At 41.3% G+C, this 20,551-nt stretch overlaps 1 protein-coding gene across 3 annotated transcripts in view; it reads right to left on the bottom strand.

Moving 5' to 3' along the window:
- The window catches only part of shroom3 (shroom family member 3), a 453,508-nt gene that overhangs the window by 402,974 nt on the left and 29,983 nt on the right, over nt 1-20,551 (bottom strand). Inside the window, exon 1 of one of the 3 annotated variants that reach the window (XM_072550719.1) lies at nt 16,904-17,914. The exons of 1 other annotated variant lie outside the window; for it this stretch is intronic. In XM_072550719.1, coding sequence (XP_072406820.1) covers nt 16,904-17,053 — 150 coding nt within the window. In that variant the 5' untranslated portion in view covers nt 17,054-17,914. Of the gene's footprint in view, nt 1-16,903; nt 17,915-20,551 lie in introns of those variants that run through there. One more of the 3 variants, XM_072550824.1, reaches the window with a different exon arrangement.

Genomic DNA, 20,551 nt, shown 5'->3' with positions numbered 1-20,551 from the left:
TAGATTAGGTTAGAATATCATAGAATCCCTACATTGTAGAAACAGGTCATTTGGCCCAACAAGTCCACATCAACCTCCCCAAAGAGTACCCCACCCAAACCCATTCCCCATTATTCTACATTTATCCCTGACTAATACACTGACACATCTCTGAACACGCAGGGCAATTTAGCATGGCCAATTCACCTAACCTGCATATCTTTGGATTGTTGGAGGAAACCGACGCAGACACAGGGAGATAGTACAAACTCCACACAGTCGCCAGAGGCTGGAATCGAACCCCAGTCCCAGGCGCTGTTAGGCAGCAATGCTAACCACTGAGCCACTGTGCCACCCTGATCAGCATGGACACTTTGGGCTGAAGGGTCTGTTGCTGTGATGCACATCTCAATGACTCTATTTCCGTGATAGTGATCACAGCTCCCTGACTTTTTCCACAGTCATAGAGGGGGATAGGTGCAGATGGAATGGCAAAATATTTAATGGGGGGAGGAGTTACAATGCTATTAGGCAGGAACTGGAACAGATCTTCTCAGGAAAATGCATAACAGATAAATGTAGAGGTTGTTTAGAGAACCCTTGCTGATAGTACTGGATATGTTTTTCCCATTGAAGCAAGAAATGGATGGTAGGGTGAAGGAACTTTGGGTGGCAAGGAATATAGAACATCTAGTCAAGAAGAAAAAGGAAGCTTACTTAATGTTGAGGAAGCAAGGATCAAACAGGGCTCTAGAGGTTTATAAGGTAGCCAGGAAGGAACTGAAGAATAGACTTAGGAGAGCGAGAAGAGGGCGTGAAAAAGCTTTCGTAGGTAGGATTAAGGAAAGCCTTAAGGCACTCTACACTTATATAAGGAACAAGAGGATGGCCAGAGTGAGGGTAGAGCTGATCAGGGATAGTGGAGGGAACTTGTGCCTGGAGTCGAAGGAGATAGGGGAATACTTTGCTTCAGTATTCACTACTGAGAGGGACCTTTTTCATTTGTGAGGACAGCATGAAAAAGGCTGATATGCGTGATCAGGTTAATGTTAGGAAGGAGGATGTGCTGAAAATTTTGAAAAACGTAAGGATAGATAAGTCCCCTGGGCCAGATGGGATATTGCTGCGCCTCTGGCAATAGTCTTTGCGTCCTTACTGTCCACTGAAGTCATGGCAGATGTTTGGAGATTGGCAACTGTTATTCCCTCATTCAAGAAAGGGAATAGCGATAATCCTGGAATTAGAGACCAGTCAGTCTTACATCTGTGGCAGGTGAAACATCGGAGAGGATTCTCAGAAACAGGATTTATGATTACTTGGAAAACCACAGTTTGATTAGCGATGGTCAGCATGGCTTTGTCAGGGGTAGGACATGCCTCACAAACTTTCATGTGACAAAACACATTGATGAAGGTAGCGGTAGATGTGGTACATGGATTGTAGCAAGGTTTTTGATACGGTTCCCCATGGTAGGCTCATTCAGAGCATAAGGAGGCATGGGATACAGGGAAATATGGCTGTCTGGATCTAGGCTGACCTATAGAAGACAGAGGGTGGTAGCAGATGGAAAATATTCAGCCTGGAGCTCAGTAACCAGCAGAGATCTGATGTGGGATCTCTGCTCTTTATAATTTCTATAAATGACTTCAGTGAGGAAGTGGAAGGATGGGTTATTAAGTTTGCCAGTGACACATAGGTTGGAGGAGTGGTGGATAGTGTGGAGGACTGTTGTAGGTTGCAACAGGACATTGACAGGATGCAGAACTACTCTGATAAGTAACAGATGGAGTTCAATATTAAAAAGTGCGAGGAAGTGATGCATTTTGGAAGGTCAAATTTGAATACAGCATACAGGACTAAAGGCAGGATTCTTGGCAGTGTGGTGGAACAGAGGGATCTTGAGGTCCATGTCCATAATCCCTCAAAGTTGCCATCCAAGTTGATATGGTTGGTAAGAAGGCACGGTGTGTTGGCCTCCATTAACAGGAGGAATTGAGTTTAAAAGCCGCAAGGTTCTGCTGCAGCTCTGTAGAGCCCTGTTCAGAACACACTTGGAATATTGTGTTCAGTCCCAGTTGCCTCATTATAGGAAAGATGTGGAAGTTTTAGAGAGGGTGCAGAGCAGATTTACCAGGATGCTTCCTGGACTAGAGGGCATGTCTTATGAAGAAAGGTTGAGGGAGCAAAAGCTTTTCTCATCGGAACAAAGAACAGCGAGAGACAACTTGATAGAATGTACAACTTAACGACAGGCAGAGATAGATAGAGTGAACAGTCAGAGACTTTTCCCCAAGGCAGAAATGGGTATCACAAGGGGGCATTATTTTAAAGGTGATTGGAGGATCAGAGGTTGGCTCTTTACACACAGAGTACTGGGTGCATTAATCGGATACATTTGGGACATTTAAGCGACTCTTGGATAGGCACGTGGATGACAGTAAAATGAAGGGTATGTACGTTAGTTTGATTTTAAAGTAGGATAAATGGTCGGCACAACATCAAGGGCCAAAGGGCCTGAACTGTGCTGTACTGTTCTATGTTCTATCAGAAGCCTATATCTTCCTGTCAAGAGTCAGCTTGATGCGATTACATGCATATTATGTGATTTGACCAAAAGGTGGAAACTGCCTTCCCCACAAGCATGCAAGTTCTGTGCCAAGAGAAAGATTATCTGTCACTGTGGACTCAAGAAACTACTAACCACTTCCAATGGCATGTTACTTATGTGATCAAGGGTAGAAATGTGACATGCTGACCCACAACCACAATTTTCTGGATGGCTATAGCATTATAGAAGTAGCACAGTTACAGCAAGTTGCAGATATTGGAGTGACAATTCATGAATCTTTGACAGTTTCTTTGTGAGTGACTGATGCTGCAGTGTCAGCACAGACAAGCTCTCTGATAAATACATGTACTTTTTGCTTTTGCTTGCAATCTCAGTAGATTGCCGAGCTTGCCATCTAACCTAGTATGCAGGGAAAGGTGATATTAGATTAGATTACTTACAGTGTGGAAACAGACCCTTCAGCCCAACAAGTCCACACTGACTCACCGAAGAGCAACCCACCCAGACCCATTCCCCTATATTTCACCCCTGCCCCTAACACTACAGGCAATTTAGCATGGCCAATTCTCATAACCTGCACATTTTTGGACTATGGGAGGAAACTGGAGCACCCGGAGAAAACCCACGCAGACACGGGGAGAACATGCAAACTCCACACAGTAGGTCGCCTGAGGCAGGAATTGAACCTGGGTCTCTGGCGCTGTGAGGCAACAGTGCTAACCACTGTGCCATGTTCCATGGAGATGATGATACTAGCAAGATGGGGGCTAGAACAGCATAAGATATAGAAGCAAAACTAGGCCATTGATGAGTCTATGTTAAGTCATGGCTGGTATATTTCTCAAGCACATTTTCCTGCCTTCTCTCTGTAACCCTTGATCACCTTAGCAATTAATAACCTACCTCTATCTTAAATACACTCAATGATTTAACCTCCACAGGCCTCTGCAGCAATGAGTTCCACAGATTCACCGCGCTTTGGTTGAAGAAATTCCTCCTCATGTCAGTTCTAAAGGGTTGCCCCTTCCTTCCAAGGCTGTGCCTCAGATTGCACACTCTCCTACTTGTGGAAACATTGCTGGGCTGAAGGACTTGTTTCCACACTGCAGGGAATCTAATCTAATCTTCGCCATGCCCACTTTATCCAGTTTTCTCAGTATTCTCTAAGTTTCAATCAGATCCCCTCCGCACCCTTCGAAACTTCAGACCAATTCTTGTAAATCTCTTCTGGAGCCTCTATGATGCCAGTACATCCTTCCTTAGATATGGAGTCCAAAAATTGCTCACAATATTTCAAATGCAATCTGACCACAGCCTTATATAGCCTCAGCAGTACGTCTCTGCTCTTACATTCTAGCCCTCTTGAAAGGAATGCTAAAACTACATTTGCCTAAGTGCCAAATGAACTTCCATGCTAACCTTAAAGAGAATCCTGAATGAGGACTTTCAAGTCCCTTGTTTCATTGCGTCTTTGACACAACCTTGTTTCATTTCATTCTTCATCATGAAATTGTCAGAGGTGCTGTAATCAAATTGTCCAGTAAAAAGGAACATCTTCGTAAAAGAATATGTGACTGAGGAGCTCTGTCAGCAGTTTTCACCCACTTTTTGTTGGATCCTACCCTGCTGACAGTGTTGAATACTTTAGTGAGATATATTTAAGGGCAATTTTCTAATAGACATAAAACTTCATTACACATTGCATTCCTTAGTCAATATTATCCTTAGTCGATTTGCACGTTAAAGATGACCCAGCTAGGTAGTAGCAGCTGCCAAGATCCCCGAAAGCAGACAGAAATTATCAAATGAAAGTTTATGCTTTGCCGAAACTACCTACCTCTTTGGGATCATAATGCTGTGAACATCAGAATGGAACATTTGAAATAATCCTTTCCAAGTTCTTTCAGATTATATATAGTGGTAAATGCAAACGAGAATTAGTAGTTATGAACACAAGTTCCCAAGTCTGTTACAACACTGCTCATAGACAAATTGGCTTTCATAGTGACGTTCTTGGCTTTGTCATGAGTACTCTTAGTAAGAGTGAGCATATACAACTGGGGTAAAACAGAGATTGGTTCTCTTTGGAAGGTTTAAGTTTGGTGTCATTCCTCTGCAATGAGTTAGCTCTATTGTGAGAAAGATCATGAACACTATAATGAGAAAGAAAGAGAACTTTGCTCAGCCAACTACTTCACCTCACATGCAGAGTGGAATATTATTTTCATCCATCATGGTAGAAAGAAAATGGAACATGAAAATACTGTAAAATATATATTCTATATGTAAAGAATATCTTTGCAGATGTCTTTTGCAGTACCAGAATAAAGGTTTGTGCTTCCGGTAAGTTTGAAGTACATGAAAATGAAAGAAAAGTTAAATGCAGCAATATTATGCTTCTTTAAAAAACAACTATTCAGATGTATGAATAATATCTTGATAGGAAGTTGTTGCTTTTGTGTACATCTATATCCTTTCATCCAAGAACAGAAGTAAAACATTTGAGAGGAAGAGTGAAGGAGCAGATAAATATTTTGTGGATTTTAAACAGGACAACAGCCCATCTATATACATAATGTAAAAGGTCTCTGGAAATTAAACAGCTGAGACAGACAGAGTCATAGAGATGGACAGCATGGAAACAGACCCTTCAGTCCAACCCGTCCATGCTGACCAGATATCCCAATCCAATCTAGTGCCACCTGCCAGCACCCAGCTCATATCCCTCCAAACCCTTCCTATTCATATACCCATTCAAATGCCTTTTAAATGTTGCAATTGTACCAGCCTCCACCACTTCCTCTGGCAGCTCACTCCATACACGTACAACGCTGTGTTTGAAAAAGTTGCCCCTTAGGTCCTTTTTATATCTTTTCCCTCTCACCCTAAACCTACGCCCTCTAGTTCTGGACTCCCCGACCCCAGGGAAAAGACTTGGTCTATTTACCCTACCCAAGTCCCTCATAATTTTGTAAACCTCTATCAGGTCACCTCTCAGCCTCCGACGCTCCAGGGAAAACAGTCCCAGCCTGTTCAGCCTCTCCCTATACCTCAAATCCTCCAACCCTGGCAACATCCTTGTAAATCTTTTCTGAACCCTTTCAAGTTTCACAACATCTTTCCAATAGGAAGGAGAACAGAATTGCATGCAATATTCCAACAGTGGCCTGACCAATGTCCTGTACAGCCGCAACATGACCTCCCAACTCCTGTACTCAATATTCTGACCAATAAAGGAAAACATACTAAACGCCTCCTTTACTGTCCTACCTACCTGTGACTCCACTTTCAAGGAGCTATGAACTTGCACTCCAAGGTCTCTTTGTTCAGCAACATTCTCTAGGATTTTACCATTAAGTGTATAAGTCCTGGTAAGATTTGCTTTCCCAAAATGCAGCACCTTGCATTTATCTAAATTAATCTCCATCTGCCACTTCTCAGCACATTGGCCCATCTGGTCCAGATCCTTTCGTAATCTGAAGTAACCTTCTTCGCTGTCCACTACACCTCCAATTTTGGTGTCATCTACAAACTTACTAACTATACCTCTTATACTCACATCCAAATCATTTATATAAATGACAAAAAGTAGAAGACCCAGCACCGATCCTTGTGGCACTCCCCTTGTCACAGGCCTCCAGTCTGAAAAACAACCCTCCATCATCTACCTTTGAGCCAGTTCTGTATTCAAATGGCAAGTTCTCCCTGCATTCCATGAGATCTAACCTTGCTAACCAGTCTCCCATGGGGAACCTTGTTGAACACGTAACTGAAGTCCATATAGATCACATCTACCTCTCTGCCCTCATCAATCTTCCTTGTTACTTCTTCAAAAAAACTAAACCGTGTTTGTGAGACATGATTTCCTACGCACAAAGCCATGTTGATTGTCTCTAATCGGTCCATGCCTTTCCAAATACATGTACACCCTGTCCCTCAGGATTCCCTCCACAACTTGCCCACCACTGACGTCAGGCTAACCGGTCTATAGTTCCCTGGCTTGTCCTCACTACCCTTCCTAAAGAGTGGCACCATCCATAAGGGTTCTTCCATACTTCTGTTGTGACATCAGCACAGTAGCTGAGGAAGTTTAAGAAAAATAAATCATGTTTTTTCTGTCTTTTCTATGGCTTTTCCATGGAAATTGGAGCCTTTGAGAGAATGAGATATTGACAGTACCACATCCACATATCAGAGCAATATTGGTAATACTTTAAAGCCACTAGAAGGGACTGCAAAACCTAATGGCAAATAATAAATATTAGATTTATGTTGAACAAGTTTCAGCCTTTTGGAAACTGGGAGTCAATTAATAATGTGATGCAGGGAAACCTCTAACTAGATCAAGGCTGTTAAAGTCTGCTACATGTCACAGATGTTTTAGTTGCTTGAAAATGAATTACAGACAAAGGTTCCAGATTCACTTCCTGAGTTTGAGTTAATCGATCTCAGCTACAGTAACATTACTACAATCACCTCGGCACCTTCAGACATGGAGAAAGCAAATGAAAAATAAAACATCCGCCAACTTCCCCTTCCTCAATCCATCTCATGAGCCTTATCTGAGTGTAGGGTTAGCTTAGCTATGATGCTCTTCAAAATTAAACCCTTAAATCATTTATTTTTGATGCCATGTTATTTTATAACTGCCCAATTCTGATTAAGTAAGCTGACAAATGCAAATAGCCATAGCAAAGTATATACTATTGCAAAACATTATATATTTATGCATTTTGTTTTACCACTTTGAGGCCTGGGTTTAGATCCCAGCTGCTCCAAATGTGTGTAATAAAGAACTCTGAACACGTTAATTAAAAACTTTCTATATTCGCACCCCTGTGGGCTCTTGTGGGGCACTGGTAGTGCCCCCAACTCTAAACCAGGAGACCGGGCTTCAACTGCCACCTGTTTCAGAGATATACAATAACATCTTTAAATTAGGCTTGAAAGTACCTATGTTAACTGAACCCAACCAATCACACTAGAACATATTTTATTTCATTGCTAAAGACTATCATTGTATGCAACAATGCCAGAGATGAAACACACCAGTTTTGTAATTTTGCATTTACGCGATTCACATCCAAGGTGCAGCAGAATTTTGTGAAAGGTTTTTTTTGGAAGAACTCTCCATCAGATGTGAATACAGCAATGTAAAACGTATACCAAATCTTTGAGGTTGGGCCACTAATTCAATGGCTTCATTCTGGTTTGCCACACTAAAAGCATTCTCAAAACTGCATATAATTTGAAGCTCCAAACATCTGCAAGAGGAAAACCACCAAAATCAATCATCCAAATGCAATACCATATTGTCCAATTTGAGACTGTCTGCACATTTTCGAATGCGATGCTAAATCTAAGTAAGGAAAAGCACTTTCAGAGTTTAAGCAAGTTACACAGTATGGTGATTTGTAGCCATCAGCGATACACATCATATGTAAAAACTAGTTAACTATGTATGTACTTATTATTTTGACACCCAACCTTATTACATTGATACTTACCAGTGTATTCAAACCTGGAGGCTTTACACCAGCTTAAATCATGTTCAACATCAGGAAACCTTATGACAGAGTAAATAGACGACACTGTTTCAAGTGGCAGCAGGCTGGTGAGCACAGAATACTGGTTTAAAGGTGATGATTTTAAAGGCAGATTATTTACTGGAGAGATGGGAGAATATTTTTGAGAAAATTTGGAATGCATATTCAATAATACTTACAAGAGGGACTGGAGAAACACTTGAAAATTTGGAAGGCTCTGGGGAAAATTCAGAAGAGTGGGAGGAATTGGGCAGCTCTTTTAAACAGTCAGCACGTACACAATGGCTCAAGTTGCCTCCGTCCGCTTTGCGCTATCCTCCAATTTAATGACAATGGCCAAAGAGTCTTAGTCTTCTCGAGGCTCTGCAATTAATATTTGACTCGAAGCACTAACTGTTTCTCTTGCCAAAGGTACCCCCAGATCTGCTGACTATCATCAGCAACTTGCTTAACAGATTTCCAGCATCCACAGTATTTTGTTTTTACTGGAGCACAAAGGTAACTGGAAAAAAAGGGGGTGGGGGGGGGAGAAAGAGAGGAGCTTCACACTTATGTTCTTCCTGACAAACAGCAAAATTACCTGAAGGTTGGAAAACATAAATCTTCCACTTTGCAATCTCATGCAATACAAGCCTTTTTAGTGATATCAATGATTTGACTGGAATTGACTGAGGACAAATTGGTGGGACAATTGGTCATTTTTACAAAGATTTCAGAGACTTGTGCCAACCTACTTAGGGAAAGTTTCAACTGGGCTGTACAAGGTGTGGAGTAAGGGGTTAATTATAACTTGACTCTAAGAATAGCCAGTTGGCACATGCAAATTGAGCAGTCACAGAACATCAGAACACTTGGAAATGGAAGCAAAGTCTACAGGGTTCCAGAAGACCTTTTACCATATCTTGTATATAGTTACGCTTAGTAACACTCATCAATGTTCACTCAAGCATATCAATCACATCTTAACAGCAATGACTGGACATTGATAATTAGAGGCAAATGGCAAGGAGTGCCTGAAGTGAAGCCCAACGGCAGTTTAGTGCTACAGGTGAAAGATGAAACTAGCCCAGCAACCTAACTCTGGGAGTACGGCAAATCGCAGAAGGGAAACCCAACAGTAACATGAAGCAGTGAGTGACTGACCTCAAGGTTCACCTAAGCAATGGACCACGGAGAAGGAAAACATGCATAAAAGCAGTAAAAATGCAGGAAATAGCTCATTGCAGGAAAATCAGCAAGCCTCCAGCAAAAGCAAGTAAATAGAATCACAGATCACAGGGCTTACAGGCATGGAGAAGAAATTAACACTCAAAGAAATTTGCTAATAAAGAAACAGAGTTAAGGAATCTGACCAGCAGAAAATCAGCCTAGCTAGTTTTATAGAAGGCCACAAGTACCAAGAGGAAGATCATGTTACAGCAGCAACACCAAAAATTAAACAGAGACTACAGCAATCTGTGTTCCAGCAACAGAGGACAATGGAGGGGATGGTGAATTCTTCCTCTGGGGTGTGACAGGGCTACTGCAAAGTGTCAGTTTCCCAGAATGCACAGGCCCATAAAACAAATTCTGGTGTGTTGAGATCATGCTTAAAAACAAGAAAATTAATTTTAAATTGGATATAAGGGCAGAGGTATTCATTCTTTCAGAAGCTTGCCTGCCATGTTTAAGGCAAATAATTTTCAGACCAACTTTGATTCTGATTTTAATAATGTCTGTGCCCCAAAGAGCAGATCCAGGCTAATCTTTGTTAGAATGAAAGAGAGATAACAGAAACCCTGTAGATCATTCCAAATCATTCCAAATCATTCTGATTCTTTATGAAGCAGAGATGCGGGCATCGTATTGAATATTCTAAAGTTGGCAGGCACCAAAGTCATAAGATTCCTCAAGGGTAAAGCAGACCCTTCATTCTCTTAAAGCAGCAGCGACACGTGGTGAGACAAATGGCAGCAAAGCTAAATAAGGCACTCAAGACCTTTGGTTTGATCTTTCAGGAGACAGTGGTAGAAAAGGAACCCAACATTCATGTTGTTCATTCAGTGGAAGCAGAGGCCTCAGGCCTTCCTGTATACTCTAGTTCAGGGGGCACTGCTCATCTAGTCTCTGGTGTCTCTTTTTTTTGAGGGGAAATTATTCTTTTGTTCAAGGCGGCAAATTGGAGGGAAAGTTATCTACTTATTCACAGAACTTATCAAGGAGATGCAACAACAGCAGCTGCAACCACAGTTAGAGGAAGTAAATCTTCCCTGAATAGAAAGCTGGAGAACGACACAGAAGTGGGAATGAGGCTTTATTAGTAGCACTACAATAGATAGTTGATACATGATAAAAGGATTGGTGAATTTTCAATTACACCTGACAAATGAACTGGCTTAAAATCAAAAATGGTGGATACGTGAAGCTTCCCATCAGGCACATGAGCCTGTCTCTTTGAAGTTTATATACTGTATACCTCATTTTATTTTACCACAACAAAGTTAGATATGGTGTAATGTATAAAGTAGAGAGCTTAAGGACTGCTTTGATGATGAAAAAAGTATTTTGTTAGTAATTGCGAACTTTTACAAAAGTTCCCATGATAATAAAGTCACATTTCAGTAATGCACAGAATTGCAATCATTTTGATGAAGGCATGAATGAATTATCAGTAATAATGCAACATCAACTCGACAATTTGTAATCTACTTGGACTTCATATTCAGGTTAAACATCAGATTTAGTAATTAGATTAGCGCAAACATTTCAAATATGCATTTAATTAATGAGGATCGCAAAAAGCTTTTTATGGCATCAAGAGTAAAATCCCTCCTCACGCTGTTTTCCATTACCAAATTATTTCTGTAAAACGGAAACGATGTCAATGTATTTGACAATACTTTGCATCTGACACGTTGTCCTACTTGATGTCTGTAGCAAGGAGTGAATCCGCGGTCAATTCAGCGTACTGCCCATTCTGATTCTGATCATGATAAATCAAAAGCTCACCTAAACTTTTTATAACAAAAATAAAACATTGTGCATCACAGGGGCTATGATTCAGAGACTAACTAACTATCTGCTACACAATGCCATGTGTTCCAATAAACGATTGTGAGCTGCTGCAGAGTTTTAAAAAGGCGATTTGGTTAGAGAAAACCTGGTAAACAAAATGATCCAATTACACAATCATTTAGAAATCAATACGAAAAATATAAAGATTCAACTATAGGGTTGGCCACTTTAGCCAAGATCTTCCATCTGGAAGTTTTAATGCAATTACTACTTACCAGGGAAAAAAACAAATGTTTACTATTTGTACAATGTTAATATGAATTTTAAAAATATGAACCCTTTGCCAAACCAACCACAATACAGCCATCAATACAAACCTGAAAAACAAGGCAAAGTTTCTTAATCTTACTGTTCTTTGACAAATAGGTTAACACACCACTTCCTTTCTGCTTCCACACTAGAAAACTGACTAATTAAATATAGTTTTTTTTCAAATGAATGATTTTTTAAATAAAAGACCTTACTCTTTAACAGGCAGACTAGGAAGTCTCGAACAATCCTTTTGAAATGATGACCCTTTTACGGTTTAAGCAAACTGGGCTGACTAAGCTGCACATGTTTTTGGCATTCCTTTGCCAACCCTGGAGCACAGCCAAAACTTCAGCTACATTCCACATGTTCACTTCCCAGCTTCTATGAGACTGCTTCTCATACATGGACCTTGATATCAGCTTGGATGGAAGCCTCTTGTTCACTTTTTTTTTCCCTCCTTTTCAGATGCATTTTTTTATGAGCAAATAGGAAAATGAGCTCACTGGCAGAGACAACTGACTTCAGACAATATTGAAACGTCATAAATTTGCACATTATTATGAAAAAGATTGCTTTAAGATATTTCACAAGAAAATGGACCCTTTTTGGCTCAGATCACTCATCACAGAGTTTTTCAAGTTTGTGAATGCAGGATCCTGCATGTCAATCTGCACCAGACTCTAAACACATATATACAGGTAATGCACTGTTCCATGTATGCAGAATGATCAAAAATCATTTTCCAAAAGATTACTCCAAATCGCAGAGTTTTAGAAATCAAATATGAAATAAAGTACAATTCCTAGTTCACTAATTTGAATCTGTGCTACCAAACATTGATTTGAAAAAACGTTTAAAAAAAACTTAACTGAAGTGCTATTTAGAAAAATTCTAGATGCAACTGGAAAACATTTGCTTTACAGTCCTCGGAAGACAGAAGTGTTGTACTACAGAGATGCAAATGCCATAAATGTTCCTCAATCAGCCAAAATGATCACGAACCAAGGTTGTGACTGAGAATTATATAGGATGTACAACAGTCCAAAGTATTACTTTGTCTTTTCCTTCACCCATAATCTATTGTCAGCAACATTTCTTAAAGGTTTTGTTTTACCTGACACCAAAAGGAATTATAATACCATTACAATAATACCAAAGATACTGTGTCATGATCTTTGTTACATTTTCACTAAACTATTTAGGATATTATACAAGTTAAACATTTGTTCTATGGTTTAAGTAAATCAGCCAGCTTAATGAAGAAATTAAAAATGATGTCCTTAACTACTTGAACTTGGCTTTTACAGTTTGTAATGCCATAAACACTCAAGTGAATCAGAGAGATTGGACAAACGTCATGGACCAGACTAAACCCCCCTTCAAGTCTATCAAGAACATAGCCGAGACCCTAACTTTTACTTTAATTAAAGGCAAGTGCAAGAATGCTGTATTTCAGGTGTAACTTGGTCACACTACTCTGCCTTAAGCAAAACACACTTTATGCTTACCCTACAGTTAAAATACAAATAAAAGAATAATCGGGATAATTCTTTTGGAAAACTTAACAGAATAAAAGATTATTTAACTACTAAACAACAATATAGTAACCTCCTCTAAACATACCCTTGGTGAAAGCAAATTCAATAAAACAGATTATCTCACATGCGATGCTTCTTAAGTCAAGAAGAAACAAACACCATGGGAAAACTCTGGAGAGAGAGGGGTATGGCAGCTTCCACAAGCAACTTCAAAACCTAACCACTGAAAGCTAAACTAAAACTCCCGTTTTGTGGGAACCTGACTCTGCCCATTCATGGTGTTTTTATTGTTCCAACCATTTAAAAAAAACCAAGGCCTCACAGCTTTTTACTTATTGACTTGGAAGATACAGCTTGGCGCCTATGGCTCACAACCTCTCTTCAAAAAAAAAGGACCAAATACACCTCTTAAAGCCATATTATTCATACACTAAGGAAGAAGAAAGATGTAAGATCATGAAATTTCCCAAGAAACAATAAGGCACTTGGATACTTTCTTCTCATTAAACTTGCTCCCCCTTTCTGGCCTCTGCAACACTGACTGTTTATTGGAACCACTGTCATTATCATTTGGCATCTTCCAGTACTAAGTGATTATTCTTCATTGCTAGCCTGAACAGTAAACACATCAGTTTATCTAAATACAGGCAAAATCACAATCCAATTATGTCTTTGATCACCAAATGTTGTAGACCTGCAAACAGAAGATTGCATCATTTGCTGACCATTCTCTACCTAAGCTAGCAGCAATGCAGACAATATATAGGAAATAGGAGGGTGCATTAACTACATGGGTCCTCAAGCTCACTCTGCTATTATTCTGCCTCAACACCACCTTCTCACTGCTCCACTGATTCACTGAATACTGAAAAATCTGCCATAAATATCAGCCTTAAATACATTCAAAGATTGGAGTACCCAGAATTCACTTAAGGAGACAGTTTGTAAGATTTGCAATCCATTAAGTGAATAAATTTCACCGCATCACAGTGCTAAATGGTCTACGGTGATGGCAGCCTCATGATCCAGATTGTCCAGCAAAGGGAAATAAACTCTCAATACCTACTCTATCAAGCTCCATCAGAACTTGTATATTACAGCATGACCACCTCTTATCCTTCTAAATTCCAGACAACATAGGCCTAACTTATGCAGTCCTTTATCTTAGCAGAATGCTCTCATGTCAGACATCAACAGTGAATTTTCAGTATGTTGCAACTTTACATAGAGAAATCAAAACTGCGCTCAGAACTCCAGGTATTAGGTCTCCACAGCTAAACTGATCACACTGGGGACCAAAATGGTAACTTCCCCTGAATGTTCAGCTTTAAATGGTTACTTGTGTTTAATTTACATTATCAGAAAAGGACAGAACTAAGAAACGGAAAATGCTTCAAGCACTAAAATAACACTTTTTGAATTACTGTGACTGATAATAACAGTTTTGACCTTCTATTTTTACATTAATTCCCATAAATTTGAAAACTCTCAAATATTACAGAACCAATACACAACTGACAGTTTTGACATATCCAATACCCTTCCCAATATTGAGTATTTCTTGCTGACTTCATTATTTCACAGCCTTCTCTTTTTTTTGTTCTACTAGCTTTTAGTAATTTTCCTTCTTTTTTTAAGGTATCACCCAAAGATTACCAATACTTTATAACAGCTGATGGAAATTATTACTAAACAAGTCTAACATAATATTTAGAATTTATTACCTTTACAGTGCTGGGGTACATGAATCTTCACAGATTAGGAACATCTCATTCTAGGAAGTCTCCTTAGCAAACTACCACAATGCAATTGGCCCACACTGAGAAACAATAGAGGAGTGCAAGGGCGGCACAACCTTCATGTGCACTGAGTGATTAGTCTCTGTTTTTGTAGGAGTATTGGTGCCAGAATCTATATTAAAAAAAACTACCACAGTATCAAACAAAACATTAGATGGGAACAAAGACTCAACAAGGCAAGGTCTGAAATCAACTTCTTGAGGGCGGTTATTCATGAGCACCAGCAGAATTCACTCACTATCTAGCTTCTGATAAAAGATGTTTTCCCCTTATTCTTACTCTCCTTGGGCTGCTAATTCATACTGAGATGGAGTTCATAAATGGAAGTTGAATGGACTGGGGTGGAAAGCCTGTATATTATATATTTTTTACTTCTTTATTTTCTATTTTATTCCTCTGCTAGATTTTTTCTTAATTTTTCTAATTCATATCAAAGAATTTATACTTAACTATCTGTACCTACGTACTTTCATCCCTAAGATGATGAAGTGGTGACTTGTACACTTTTCATTGTACTCATGTCAGTACATGTGATAATAAAGCTAATTCCAATTCTCTATTAGCAGGGCAATTGTACTTCAAGTCTTTTGTAGCAATTGATTTAGGATGGCCTTTTGGGGAGCAGAGATGGGTGCACTTGACAGGGGGTGGGATGAGTGATGGGTTTAGTAACAAGCAACTTGCCAGTAATTGTCACCGGATAGAACTGTCAAGATGATTTTCTCCCTGGTTTGTCAAGTGAAGAGAAATATAAAAATTGGTATAAAATTGTTAACCTGATCAACACATGCAAAAAGTCTTAGTCACATCATAATATGGTGTGACAATGAGGCTGTAGCCTTTATTTGTTTGACATAAATAAATGCAAAAAAAGTCTCCATGTGTCACACAGGTTTTCATCTGCCTTATAGCTCCCATCACATTCAGAAACCACCACATAAAGCCAATGCTCACCATCTACACTTTTTTGCTACAGAAAGGCTGCCAACATCAAAGACCCCTCCCACCCTGGTAAAGCTCTTTTCCAACCTCTTCGGTCAGACAGAAGATACACAAGCACCAAAATTTCAAGAACTGCATCTTGCCTGCTGTTATTAGACTGCTGAGTGGACCTCTCTAATGTCAAATCTAATCTTGCTGTTGTGCACTTCCTGTGCAGCTGTAACCTGATATGCCTTGCTCTAAGCACCCTATGATTTGTACGTCTGCGTTTGTTATGAATGTGCCTGTATTGCTTGCAAACCAAAACTTTTCACTGTACTTAGGTACACAACAATAAATCAAATCAAAAGCTCTTGCTACAGCTGTGGAGCACACTCAGTACGAGTCACCCGTTTGCCCTGCTGAGTCTCTCTCTAGAGCTGATTATGGGAGAATCCACAGTCTCGTCGCAATCTTTCTCTCGCCCAATGATTGCATCTAAACTTTCATCTACACCTAGCCCCCACTGCTTCAAACCAAATTGAAACGCGGGGTCACAGGAGACACCATAGCTGTGCTTCCCTCCATCGCTCCCTGTGCCGGTGAAGGAGGAACATATCGGAACAAATGCTACCCTGTCTTCAACGATGAGGTCGGCAGAACGCTATCATGCCGGCAGCGGTGTTCCTGGCTCTACAATGATCTGTAAACTAACCCCCCTAAGCAGAGGTCCAAACGTCGCGATGTGCTGGTATGTGAACGAGTCCAAGTGATGCAGCGCCCAGTGGCATCACTCTCTCCCTCGCGGCGTGTTTGCCATTAAAGGGTCGGGTTGTTGTGGAAACCGGATCCTTGCACTCATTTAATCCGTCAGTCCAGAAGTTCCATCTCACTTTATTCGGGGGGGGGGGGGGGGGAGCTCCAGCGAAGTGGCGAACCTCCCTCCTGCCAAGGTGACTCGTTTGGGGCTTTCTCACCAAAAAAAAAAATCAGCGTTGAAGGCAACAGAGGTGTGACATTATCAATGGGAACTAATCCAGTATCGAAAATTAGCGCTTCAAAACTCAATTTCCTCCGATACAGTTCAAAACACAACCGGGAATGGCCATGCACCAACAGTTTCTACACGATGTACAGCCAATGCTGCATAAAGAAAGCAGAATGCGTTGTTTTGCTTTCTTCCGTGTGTGTGTGTGTGTGTGTGTGTGTGTGTGTGAGAGAGAGAGAGTGAGAATCACATCTTACCTTGGAGATGATCAGCGGCTCCCCATGTTCAAGGCCACCTTTCAGAGTGAATCCCCAGGGAGCACCTCCCTGCAGAAACACTTCCACAGTCACAGAGTTGTGTCTCCCTTTCTGCTTCTCGACTTTTGCTCTGTACACGCTGGGGTGCATCCTTCCTCCCCACCTCCTTTTTTTTCTTACATACAGATAAAATACTCCGATAAATACACTTTGAAACGCTAATTTGCTTCGCAACGAAACCTGCCCGCAGGGAAAAACAAAATCCTGATGCCCGCCCGGCCGCTGTTGCTCTGCAGAGCCAGCGTCTGGATTAATGCACTTCAGCTAACACCATTCCTTCAAACACAACACCATCTCAATGGCAGACTGCAAGGTGCTCGCAGGCATCCCCACAATGTTTCTTTCCTCTCTCCCTTTATGGTTTAGCACAATAATGTCGTTGAAATTCCTTTAAAATGTCAGGAGCGCTTTCGTTTAAATAAAACGTGCATAGATACTTGGAAAAGCAGCAGCTGCAGCAACCAGCCTGCAGAAACTTTTCACTCTTGATTAATTACGTGCTGTCCATCCGATTTATGTTTACCATTACAGCCGGGCTTCTGGTGAGAGGGAGGCAGAAGGCGCTTTCCCGTCACTGCTCCCTGCTCCTGATGCTCACAAGCCGGCTAGAAGAAATCACAAGAAGAGGGTGTATTCCAGTCACCTGGGGCTGTTTGTTCTTCCATACAATCTCCTCCAGCAAAGCACACAGGTTGTAATCACAGGCAGCACAGGGCTAGCGGTGCAGCGTGTTGCCAGGTCGCTGGAAGTTGGATTTATGGAGCAGGAAGAGTTGGCACTGGGAGTACATGCTGGAGTCAGTGTCCCTGTCTGTGGTGGGAGCCTGGGCTCACTCAGCTAGAGCCGCCTCCCTCTTGCTGCAGCTGCACTTCCTACCAACAGCGCCTCCTTGCTTTACTCCACTGGAGGCTTTGAGTTTCTCAGTCGCAACAGCAGCAGAACCTCCTTTTCTTTCTCTCTCTCTCTCTCCTTTGCTAACACCTTTGCCCGCCTCTCGCCCATCCACACTGACCAGGAAGTTTGCAGGCACCCGGTGCCGCATGCGCTCTGCTGCCGGCCGGGCTGTGCTGCAGCGCCTCCGGGGGGCGCAATCAATCCGAGCCGCTCCCTGCAGCCCAGGGCGCCTGGAAGGGCGACAGAGTGAGACTCAACTCCCTGGTACTTTCAGAACCCAAAAGGAGAAAACAGCCGAGCCCTGGGCAATTGACAGCAATAAGTCTTACACTGGACAACAATCACAGCTCCCTTTCACAGCATCATGTTCAACAACCCCTTTGAATAATGATTTGGAGGTGCTGGTGTTGCACTGAGGTGTACAATCACACAACATCAGGTTAGAGTCCAACAGGTTTAATTGGAAGCACTAGCTTTCTGAGCGCTGCTCCTTCACCAAGTGGTTGTGGAGTGCACTATAACCTGGTGTTGTGCAATTTGTACCTTTGAATAATATTTGATAAGTGTTAGGTCTCAGATGGGAGGACATCGCCTTGCTCCCCGGGGATATCCCACGCATCACTCTCACCAAGATGCAAAGTGCAGATGACACAAAACCTGGACCTACGATGAACTTTGTCAGAAGTCACACAACACCAGATTATAGTCCAACAGGTTTATTTGAAATCACAAGCTTCCGCAGCGCTGCTCATTCGCCAGTGGTTTGAAACTTTTGATTTGAAATGAACCAAATGGACTGTACCCTGGTGTTGTGTGACTTCTGTCCTTATCCACTCCAGTCCAACAGCAACGCCTCCAACCTTGAGGATAGTGTGAACATTCCAAATATTTCCAGGTCAGGAATGAGGAACTTCAGCAGTAGGGAAGAAAATATTGAGAGAAGATTTGAGAGAGGTATTCAAAATCAGGAAGGGTCGGGGCAGAACAGATAGGTATAAAAGATATACTGACTGGAGGACTGATCCAATATAGAGGGCAGGGATTTAAGGTCATTGGAAATAGCATAGCAAATAGTTAAGACCTGGAAATGGGTTACCTCACAGTGTGAATGGGGCAGCTTCAATAAAGCATTCAAAATCAAGAATGAGCTTTTTAAAATCTGAACTGAATGAACTTGACAGGTTTTCAGGGTGGTGATAAAAAGCAGTGGAGTGGTACTATGGATATTTATCACTTGGAGAGTCAGAACAGACATAAGGGGTCGAATGGCCTCTTTCTGTTACAGTCATAGAGAAGTACAGCATGGAAAGAGATACTTTGGTCCAACAGCCTACTCAGCCTCTTCCTGTAGCTCAAATCCTCCAACCCTGGCAACATCCTTGTAAATCTTTTCTGAACCCTTTCAAGTTTTTACAACATCCTTCCGATAGGAAGGAGACTAGAATTGCACACAATATTCCAAAAGTGGCCTAACTATTGTCCTGTACAGCTGCAACTTGACCTCCCAACTCCTGTACTCAACGCTCTGACCAACAAGACTAGATTCCTTACAGGATGGAAACAGGCCCTTCGGTCCAACAAGTCCACACCGACCCTGCGAAAAGTAATCCACCCACACCCATTCCCTATCCCAAATTTACCCCTAACTAAATGTACCTAACACTATGGGCAATTTCGGACAGCCAATTCACCTGACCTGCACACCTTTGGACTTTGAGAGGAAACCTGAGCACTTGGAGGAAACCCACACAGACACTGGGAGAATGTGCAAACTCCACACAGACAGTCACCTGAGGAAGGAATTGAACCCAGATCCCTAGCACTGTGAGGCAGCACTGAGCCACTATGCTGCCCCACGGTGAATAAGAGAAAGCACACCAAACACCTTCTTCACTATCCTACCTTCTTTAACAATTTTATGAGGAAGGCAGGCTGATGGAAGTTATAGGTGAAATGTAATGCAGAAAAAAAATCTGACGCAATTCATTTCAGGAGGAAGTACAAAGGTGTGCAACATCAAGTGGAAAATACAGTTCTCAGGTGAATGCTGGAACAGAGGAATCTGGGGGTACATGTGCACACATCATTGAAAGTGGCAGTCAGGTTGAGAAAGCAATTAATGGAATACAGTATACAGTAATCTGAACTTTATAAATAGAGGCAGAAAGTGCAAGCAAAGAAGTTATGAAGAAACACCATTCTGGGTATCATGATGGATATGAAGACATGAGATGGAATATAGAATAAAGATTCATGAGAATGGTTACAGAGATAAAGATCTTCAGTTACATTGGTAGGTTGGAGAAATGGGACTGTTCTCTTTGGACAGGAGAAGATTGACTTGAGATTTGATAGAAGTATGCAAATAATTAGGGACAGAGTTCATATTGGGATGTTCCCAGTAGTAGAAGCATCCAAAACTAGAGGGTACCAATTTAAGACGTTTGACAAAAGAAGCAAAGGACTCATGAACAAAAACATTTTTAATGCTGTGATCCATATGTGTAATGGAATTACATAGCCTGAGGGTGGGGTGATGGCAAATTAAAGTGAGGCCTTCGAAACAGAGTTAGATAATAAAGGGAAGATTCTGTTTTAAAAAAAGCCTACATGATAAAGCTGGGGAAAGGGACCAAGCAGTGACACACAGGACTCAATTGCCTTCTTCATGCTGTAACCATACTATAATTCCAT

The sequence above is a fragment of the Chiloscyllium punctatum genome, chromosome 1, assembly GCF_047496795.1.
Source record: "Chiloscyllium punctatum isolate Juve2018m chromosome 1, sChiPun1.3, whole genome shotgun sequence".
Lineage (NCBI taxonomy): Eukaryota > Metazoa > Chordata > Chondrichthyes > Orectolobiformes > Hemiscylliidae > Chiloscyllium > Chiloscyllium punctatum.
The sequence above is the reverse complement of the archived record's forward strand: the minus strand, read 5'-3'. Positions and strand labels throughout refer to the sequence as shown.